At 44.7% G+C, this 10,350-nt stretch overlaps 1 protein-coding gene across 1 annotated transcript; it reads left to right on the top strand.

Moving 5' to 3' along the window:
* The first annotated feature begins 6,007 nt into the window (after nt 1-6,007).
* LOC102493006 (keratin-associated protein 10-3) lies at nt 6,008-6,748 on the top strand. Its single transcript, XM_014584525.1, has one exon. The coding sequence runs from the start codon at nt 6,008-6,010 to the stop codon at nt 6,746-6,748; it is 741 nt and encodes a 246-aa protein (XP_014440011.1).
* The last annotated feature ends 3,602 nt before the right edge of the window (nt 6,749-10,350 follow it).

Raw genomic sequence — 10,350 nt, 5'->3', positions numbered from 1 at the left:
TATTAGAAATCAATCTACCATAGATATATATGGGTTTATTTATGAATTCTCAATTTTATTCCAGTGATCTATTTGTCTATTACACTCAAGTACCACACTCTCTTGCTTAATTTGGTTTTGTAGATTTTTAAATTGGGAAATATGAGTTACCCAACTTTGTTCTTTTTTCAAGGTTGCTTTGGCTTTTCTGAATCCCTTGCAATTACATATTCATTTTAAAGTCAACTTATGAATTTTTACAAAGTTAGCTTGGATTCTAATAGCGACTAGGTAAATCTATAGATAGATCTGGGGAGGACAGGCAAGTTAACAATATTAAGACTTCTGATCCATGAACTTGGGATGTTTTCCATGGATTTACATCTTCTTCAATAAAATGAAAATGTGTGATAGTTTTTTTTTTTTTTGAAGAGATTTTTGATATAGGGCACATGCACTCACCAGACAGACAGAGAGAGACAGAGAGACAGAAAGCAAGAAATCACCCCCCAGAGGAGATGGCCATGCCGTAATCCCTTCTCCTCCATTCTCCTCTCGGGATCTTGGGCACGCGTGCACACGCGCCTGGTGTGAGTTTTAAGCCACCGGGTCAGGGACGCGAACCGCAGTTGACTACATGGGAGTCCAGCAACATAGCCATTATGCTAACTGTTGGTCCCGATGTGTTACAGTTTTTAGAGTATAATTTTACAATTCTTTCATTGAATCTATTCCTAAGTATCTTTTCCTTTTAGATACTAGTATAAATAGAACTGTTTTCTTGATTTCACTTTTTGTTTGTTCATTGTAAATATATAGAAATACAATTGACTTTTGCATATTGGTTTTGTGTCCTGCAAACTTGCTGAGCTGGTTGTTATTTCTAGCTAATTTATTGAATTTCTTAGGATTTTATAAGATTATGTTTGTGAACAGAGATAAATTTATTTCTTCCTTTTCAACAGATGACTTTTTTCCTTACCCAATTGCCCTTGCTAGAAATGGCAAAAGTGAGAGAGCAAGAGAGACAGAAAGAGAGTGTTACCAACAGTGTCTTGAAACTGCAATAGACCCTCAGCCTTCAGTCAGCCCTTGATCCTAGGCACACATACAACCAGCATATTCAGGAAGTCCCTGGACTTGAACCAGGAAACTTTCATGTAAGATTGTCTTGCAGAGTGTCTGGTTTCCAGTCTTTGCCTTTTGATTGGTTTATTTAATTCATTCACATTTAATATTTTATTGATGTACACTTAATTCTTATTATTTATGAGTTTTATATTTGCAAATTCACCTACTTGCTAAAGTTGGCTTGTGGCACTTTCATGATTGTTAATAGACATGCACAGAGGGGTCAAAAATTCAAGTTGCCCAACACACATGTTCCCAGCTGAGGTTGAACAAGACAATGCTCTGTCTTCTTGTTTTAGCACCTAAACTGTAAATAATTACCTTTTTTTGTGGTCTACTTATTGCCACGTTTTTTCACATTCTTTTGCTTTTTATAATTGCCAAGTTCATCTTTGAAAATGACAACTCTTTATTTGTTTACGATCATTAATTAATTATTACACAAGAGATAGAGACAGAGAGAGATAGACACCCCAATTCAACAGGTTCTTCATGCTGTAATCCAACCTATCTTGACTGGTCCAGATCATGAGCATGTACGTGTGCCCAGCGTGCTCAGGAAGGTAGGGACATGGAAGAAAGCCCAGAACTTTCCCATGTAGGTGCAGTTCCATTGCCACTGTGCTACCACCTAAGTACTTTTCTTCCCGTAATTTTGTTGTTTAAAATAGTCCTTAAGCATAGTGATTAAGTGTTGTCTAATGTTGCTAAGTGCAAGAAGGCTGTGAAGTCTTGGGGAGAAAACACATGTATTAAATAAGTTTAATTTAGGCACAAGACTTAGTGCTATTGGGAGTTCAATGCAAATGAATAAACAATAAATATTAAACACACATAGAACAAAGTTAAGTATTGATCAGTTGAAAATGTGACCTGAGGTTCACAGGACTATAGCTCCGTTTTGCCCTAAGAGCAAAACGTTATTTGCAGTGACTTTATTTAACATAATTACCACTAGTAATGAGAATCAACTAGAGTTGGATTTATGTCTTCTGTTTTACTTTTTATTCCCTAAATGTCTCATGTTGCTTTTCAGTCATTATTCCTGTTTCTACTTTACTGCTTTCTTTTGCATTAAGTGAATATTTCTAAAGAAGTGTTTTGATTTCTTTAAAAAATTTTTATTACACTTTTTTAGTTTTTCCTTAGTGATTTGCTCTACAGTTTATCACGTACTTATTATAACTTATCAGAATCAACTTCAGATGTATGCTAACTTAATTCTAGTGAGATTTGAAAATATTATTACTATATAACTCTATTCATCTGTTCTTTTTGTGGTCTTGTCATTATAAATATCATATCTACAAAAATTAAAGACCTAATGATACGTTGTTATAGTGATTACTTCCTATAATGTTAAGACTTTTTTATTGCTAGCCGTCATGAGCACTCACAAAGACAGAGAAAGCAGCCACCAATATGGTGTGGTCCCAATACTTTTTCTACATTTCTCCATCCCATTAGGATTGTGCCTGGTGTGTTTTTCAAGACACCAGGGCTAGGGTTTAAACTCAAGTCAGTCATGCAGGGTCTGGCTCCCAGTGCAGAGTGTTGTGCTACAGTGTCAGCCTTATCATTTTTAATTTTAAATAAGCTTAGAGAAGAAAGAAGAGCAACTACATATTTCTAGCATTTGTTACATTAACCTTCTTTTTATTATTTCTGAGTTTCTTCATTTTTCCTGTGGACTCAAATTACATGTGAAATAGTTTCCTTTACCCAGTACAGCTCTGTGCCTGTGTACCATCTTAGTGCTGTTATTGGCAATTTTTTTTATATGATTACTTTTTTTAAGAGTGATTTTTGCTGTATGGTACATGCACTCACCAGAGAGACAGAGAGAGACAGAGAGACAGAAAGTGAGAAATCACCCCCCAGGGGAATGGCCATGCCACAATCCCTTCTCCTCCATTCTCCTTTTAGGATTTTGGGGATGAATGCACACGTGCCCAGTGTGAGTTTTAAACTGCCAAGTCTGGGACTTGAATTGCGGTCAACTACATGGGAATCCAGTCATGTCATCATTACATTATCTGCTGGTCCCTATAATGACTTTTTTAATTAGTTAAGGGGAGTAAGAAGAAAATATGCAATTGTATTGTCTCTTAATAATTAATCTTATTGTTGCTTTTTGTTTTTTCATATAGATTGGATTTTCTGTCTGGGTTCACTTACTTTCCATTGGAAGAACCCCCTGTAGTGTGTATCAAAAAGCAGCAGAGTCCTTCAGTTTTTACTTATTGCATCATCAGAAAAGTCATGACATATTTTTCTATGCAAAAATGCATCATGACTTTGCCAATGACCCAATATTTGGAAATGCCTTTATTTTGCCTTCTATTTTCAAAGATAGCTTTGTTGGGTATAGAATTCTCAACTGACAATTTTTTTTCCTTTGAACGCCTTGAATATACCATTCTACTGTCTCTGGCCGAAACTGTTTCCAATGAAAAATCAGCTGTTAATCTTTTGGGATTCTCTTATGAGTAACTTGTCACTTTTGCCTTGCAGCTTCCAAGATTTTCTCTTTCTTTTTGACTTTCAATATTTTTCTTGAGATACGTCTATTAGTGGATCTTTCATGTGTATGCTACTTAGAGTTTACTGAGCTTCCTAGATGTGTAGATGAATTTTTTTTCCAGTACATTTGGATAGTTTTCAGCCTTTATTTCTTGAAATAAGTTTTGTCCATTGTGTTCTGACCTTGCCGGATGGTCCACCCTTTGGAGGTCAATGAGGCCCAAACCCTACAGATCACGGCACCAGAGGAGGACTCAGTTCAAGTCTGGGCTTCTTTGGGGGATCCCTGAAGCCCAGAGGGTCACAGGCTCCCACTCGTGCTGTTCCAGAGACTTGGCAGAGTACAGTGACAATTGAATGAGGCGACAAGGGGGACATGACCAGATCTTTGGGTTCTCTTTGGGCTGTGATACTGTGATCTGGGATTATACACAGCTGTGTAGGGATTTGTGAGGCAAGGCTCTAGGAATAACCAGACCTGCTATTTCTATGCCTGGTATGTACTACGATAATGTCCAGGAGAGGAGAGAAGAGTTACCACATCCTAATGATTTTCTAGGTTGTAAATAATAACATTCTTTTTTTTTTTTTTTGAGAGGTTTTCACTATAGGGTGCATGTGCTCGCCAGACAGACAGAGAGAGACAGAGAGACAGAAAGCGAGAAATCACCCCCCAGGGGGGATGGTCACGCCGCAATCCCTTCTCCTCCATTCTCCTCTTGGGATCTTGGGCATGCACGCACGCACACACACCCGGTGTGAGTTTTAAGCCACCGGGTCCAGGACGCGAACCGTGGTCGACTACGTGGGAGTCCAGGGACATAGCCATTACGCTAACTGCTGGTTCCTAAGAATAAGATTCTTGAGGGAGGGGACTTGCTATGATTTACATACAGACTATCTTAATCTGTTACTGTGTTGCTAACAGAAATATCTGAGACTGGGTGAATTATAAAAAAAATAGAGGTTTATTGGCTCACAATTTTGGTGACTGGAGTATCCAAAGGCATTACAAACAAAATTGCAAAGGCAGGACTTTAAATCGAGCCAAGTGTGTTCTGTATCTATGTGGCCTCTACCTGCCTTATTCTCTCTCCTTATAAAACCACCAAGACTCAATCAAGGGGCCCACCCTAATGACCTTATCACACTCAAAGGTTCCACATGGAATGCCACAAAGGGATTAAGTTTTCATTTAGCATCTTTACAATACAACCTGAAATTTGTAACACTGAACTTTTGGGAACATCCAATCACTACCCACTAAGACTAAATTCCAAAACATGAACCAAAACATGTCCCTTCTGGGGACAAATCATGATCTAAGCCATAACACGAGGGCTCCAGGAACTCCTGAGGGCCCTGTTGCAACTGACATAGTCTGTGCAGTAAGGAGGGGAAGGAAGTATGGATGTCGAGCTTGCTATCGAAAGGGTCTACAGAAGTTGAAAAGAACTTGAAAAGAAACAAAAGGCATTTGCTCCTCCAGGCCTGCATCTGCCTCTCTGTCCCACTATAACCCACCACTCTGCCCAGGAAGATGTTTTTCCCATACTACCCCAGGGTGCACCCCAGCAGAAATGTGCTTATTCCCATCAATAGCCAACAGGTTAACCCAAGAACTGGGCCTGTAGCCAGGTGTCCCCTTGGCCTAAAAGCTCAGACTCAAGACCAGCAGTTGTCATAATGGCTATGTTGCTGGACTCTCATGTAGTTGACCATGGTTCAAGTCCCGGACCCGGTGGCTTAAACTCACGCTGGGCGCATGTGCATGCGTGCCCAAGATCCCGAGAGGAGAATGGAGGAGAAGGGATTGTGGTGTGGCCATCCTCCCTGGATGTGGGGGGTGATTTCTTGCTTTCTGTCTCTCTGTCTCTCTGTCTTTCTGGCAAGCGCACATGCCCTATAGCGAAAATCCTATAGCGAAAACCCCTATAGCGAAAAAAAAAAAGGAAAAAAATAAAAGAAATAAAGGCCCAGACTCTGCAGCTATCCCATCCTCTACTCTCCCAGGTGTGGAAATCTGTTTTAAGAAAAACCCTCCTGGGATTGTGTGGAAGCCTTCCCTTTCAGAATGCTGCCTGCTTGCTGTTCTTTGCCTCTGGAGTATACTTTGTGGCATCAATGCATTTCTACTGGTTTTGCTCCAGGGACAAACACAGGTCAGGGCTGTTCCACCTCCACAGACAATCATACCACGGAGCAGCAGCACAACCCAGCAATAACAAGGAAAGGAAAGGCTTCCCTAAGCCTGCTGCTGTGACAACACAAACAACACACAGAAGTATAAAGGCCCTGATGCCCAGAGCACCACATACACTCACTCATTCACACCATCCACCCAACTCACCTCCATCAGCTCCACAACCCCGAGATGGTTACCTCTGCCATGTCCGTCTGCTCCAGCACTTGCACTGGCTCCTCCTGGCAGGTGGATGATTGCCCAGAGAGCTACTGCGAGCCCCCCTGCTGTGCCCCCAGCTGCTGTGAGACCCTCTGCTGCACCCCCAGCTGCTGTACCCCGGCCTCTTGCTTGACTCTCACCTGCACCCCAGTGAGCTGTGTGTGCAGCCCCTGCTGCCAGGCAACCTGTGAGCCCAGCCCCTGCCAGTCAGTGTGCACCAGCTGCTGCACCCCCTCCTGCTGCCAGCAGTCTAGCTGCCAGCCAGCTTGCTGTTCCTCTCCCTGCCAGCAGGCCTGCTGTGTGCCTGTCTGCTGCAAGCCTGTCTGCTGTGAGCCCGTCTGCTGCAAGCCCGTGTGCTCTGTGCCCATCTGCTGCAAGCCTGTGTGCTGTGTGCCTGTCTGCTCCGGGGCTTCCTCTTCCTGCTGCCAGCAGTCTAGCTGCCAGCCAGCTTGCTGTTCCTCTCCCTGCCAGCAGGCCTGCTGTGTGCCTGTCTGCTGCAAGCCCATCTGCTGCAGACCCTCGTCCTGTGTGTCCCTGCTGTGCCGTCCTGTGTGCAGACCCACCTACTGTGTGTCCACTTGCTCCTGCTGTGCCCCTGCCTCCTGCTGCCAGCCCAACTGCTGCCGCCCAGCTTCCTGTGTGTCTCTGCTCTGCCACCCTGCCTGTGCCCGCCCGGCCTGCTGTGGTGTCTCCTCAGGATCCTGCTGCTGACTTGGCCCATCCTAACCTTCAGAGTTATTCCAGGGCCAACTCTGATGTCCTACTAGAATATCTGCAGCCCCAAACCCAGGCTGGGGTCTCTTTCTGCTCCAGAACCACCCTACCTCCATCCAACTGCAGGCAGTCCCCATTGCCTGACTGGCTCTCTATGCCAGCTCTAAGTTCCCTCCAGACCAGGTATCTTTCCTGCATTCTCCTCCCTCCTGGCTGGCAGGTGGATCCTTTGTCCTACTCCATGTGGATGACCTGTTTGTCAACAAATGGGCAAATCATGGGGGACGAGCTTGGATGTGGTATGGGAGAGGGGAGAAACTTTTAGGGTTCCTTGAGTTGCATCCAAGGAACCATACCATGGGGTAGTGCTGGCCATTCCTTGCCACTGTGCCTGGTGTCCTGTGTCATAGTCCCTGGCCAGCCTCCAGTGCAGGTACACTGCCCAGCTGGCAGACTCCGTGTGCTGCCTAGATGCTCTGTCCAGGCTCCAGTGCACTGCTCAGTGCCCCCTGGCCCTCTGCCCCAGATCCCTGCAGCTACACTGTCCTGTGTGTGCCCTGCTCCATGAGCTCTTGCATGCATCAGCCCAGCCTGTTCAGGACCTTAACCCCATTCCCGTCTGCTGTCCTGTCTGGCCTCCACTCATCATCTCTTATTAAGTACAATAAATACTTCTCATTCCTGGAAGGTAGTGTGAAGCTGCTCTTCTGTGTCTTTCCGTGTCTGAATATGTGCTTTCTGATCTGCATATGGAAATCCACACCTGCAATCTCCAGGATCCATTTCCATTTCTGTCATGTTGGCCAGCTTTTGTGCATGGTGCCCTGTATCTTTGTGTACTCAGTTACTGGGCTGGGTGCCACATGGTTTTCATTATTGGGGGAGTATTTGTGGACAGTTTCAAGGTCTCAAGTGAAGGAGCTGTGTTGGCCTTGCTAAGTGCAGGGTCCAAACCTGTGTCTTGTTCCTGGGGATACCCAGAAGTGTAGGTTGGGTTACAAATCAGGGCAAGGGAGGCTTATGAGGACTGATGTCTTCCTCCCTGGTGTGCTGAGTCCCAAGGCAACCAGCAGACCCTGGGTGGCTATAGGAAATGTCCTCATGAGTCACCCTCACTGAAGGTTATCCGTTTATAGGCTTCGGCTTCATAGAGGACCCATCTCCTCCACCATGAAGGGTGGGCTTTCAATTTGGGCACACATGCACGCACATGCATCTGGCATGATTTTCAAGCCAGGAGGTCTAGGACTTGAACTGCTTAGTTGACCATGTAGGATCCAGCACCTTAATCTCTATGCCACCTGCTGGCTCTGTTTTTCACATTTTAATAGCTGTGTTTTACTGTAATTGGTTTCCTCTGTCATTCTATTAGGTGTTTTACTTTATTCATTTAAAAACCTATAAAGGTTTCACAAAAAGGCCAGAGAGACCCATGCAAAAAGGCAGACCTCTGCCCTCAGTTTTGGCCTATAATTCTTTAATCCCCTCTCAGCTTCCTGGTGCCATTCAGATTTTCTCCCCACTGTTTTCAGTCATTCTCTGCAAGATGTTGATCCAGTAGTCTCACCACAGGTTCCAGAAAGGAGGCCCTTTACTGACTTGGTTTTCCAAAACTTCTTCCTGCATTGGTAGTATGGCTTCAGTTCTTTTTAAAGTTTACTCATTTTATTCATCATACAGAGCACCTGTGCATGAGAGAGAGGGGGAAGCACTGATAGGGTCCGGTCAGCCACCATTCCCTTTCCTCCAGCTGGTCAGAGCCTGGGCAGCCACATTCTCTTGGTGCATTTCAGGCTGACCAGATCCGAACCAAGGGCCAGCAACGTGATTTCCGGTACTGCAGCGCAGCCCCCATGGACTGTGCCACTGGCTGGGCTAATCCGTTCATTTCTGAGCAGGCCTCTTCTTTTAGCTGTAGTATCTTTTCATTTGTCCAAATGTTGTTCTATTCCTTCTTGCTTCCTGTGGCATATCTGTGTAAATCCGCCACTTTCCAAGTTCCTGTCCCAGGATCACTGACCTCTAGGAAGCAGGGGCATAGGTACTGTGGTATCATTTTCCTTTTTAAGTTCTAAACTCAGCCACAGGGGCAAGGGCAGAGACACAGCAGGAAATGCCACCTCTAGCCCTCCGTGTAGTGCCTGGGATGCAGCCTGGAGTCAGCCACCTGCCATGGGTTCAGCATGACCCCACACGTATGGAGCCAGCCTCCCTTGGGTGTCCCTGCTGGGTAGCCGGGCAGGCTGAGCTGGGAGGAGCTGGGAGGAGCTCTCCAGCCTGTGACCCAGGGCACCTGCTGCTCTTCACAGTAGGTTCCCCACTGCCTGCAGCCAGCCTGGCCTCAGCAAGTGACTGTGTCTCCCCATGGGGTGGGCTGCCGTAAATGGAACACGTTCCTGTGCTCAGGGAGTCCTACTCTGCTCAGGTCTCCTGGTATTCACAGGCAGGTGGGATGTGGCAGCTCAGCTGGGCAGGGCCCACATTTCTAAATAGGGCTGTCAGCTCGGGAAGATGGGAGAGTAAGTTCTGTGTGTGTCCTGCTGCCACTTTGCCTGCAGGTTGTCCTGTTTGTTCATTTAATTGTAACATAGTTGCCTTCCTCTTTTAATTTTTTAATTTTTTTATGAACCATTAAAGAAAAAGTGTGAACCCTTTTGAGACTTTTTTCATTTAATAGGAAACATTAGTGAAATTTACTTTTAAGTTGGCAACTTTGCCCCTCAACCTGCCATTTTGATTGAGTCCTCCTCATTTGATGTTTCTTCTGTTGCTCTTTGTCTATAAAATGTCTACCACAGTACGCTTTTTCTTTTTTCTTTTTCTAGTATCTGGGAAGACTTACATTCTGATTTTAGCTGTCTAGTGAATAGCTCGTAAGTTTCTCTTTTTTAAAATGATTGAAGTCAAGTAGAAAACAATATAATTTAAGGAATTCCTGCTTAAGGTAGAATTGATTTTGCATTCCTCAGTATCCACTGACACTTCCATCCCCACCCACCTATCTATCAGTCTTTTTTTTTTTTTTTTGAGAGAGAGTTTTTTTTTCTTTTTTTTGGTTATAGGGCGAGTGTGCTCGCCAGACAGAGAGACAGAAAGCAAGAAATCACTCCCCAGGGGGGATGGCCATGCCGCAATTCCTTCTCCTCCATTCTCCTCTCGGGATCTAGGACAAGCACGCACACACGCCCGGAGTGAGTTTTAAGCCACCGGGTCTAGGATGCGAACCGCAGTCAACTACATGGAGTCCAGCAACATAGCTTTTACGCTAACTGCTGATCCCAGTCTTTCTTTTTAAGATTTTTTTTCCATGAAGCATGTGCACTTGTGAAGAGATAGAGACAGAGATAAAGAGAAGGAAAGGGAGGGATCGCGTCCCACCCCCTGAAAGAATGGCCACACCACAATCCTTTCTCCTCTAGTCTTCTCCTCGGGATTTGGGCATGCTCACACATGCACTCAGCATGTTTTTCAAGCTGGCGGATCCAAGACTCAAACTGTGGTTGGCCATGTGGGAGTCCAACACATTAACCACCATGCTAAACGTTGCTCTCCCGTGTCTTTTTAGTAAAATCTAAGCCGATGCCAACCAGTAGAAATAT

This window comes from Tupaia chinensis, unplaced genomic scaffold (genome assembly GCF_000334495.1).
Source record: "Tupaia chinensis unplaced genomic scaffold, TupChi_1.0 Scaffold147038_1, whole genome shotgun sequence".
Lineage (NCBI taxonomy): Eukaryota > Metazoa > Chordata > Mammalia > Scandentia > Tupaiidae > Tupaia > Tupaia belangeri.
Note: the sequence above shows the minus strand (reverse complement) of the source record. Positions and strands in the feature narration are given on the sequence as shown.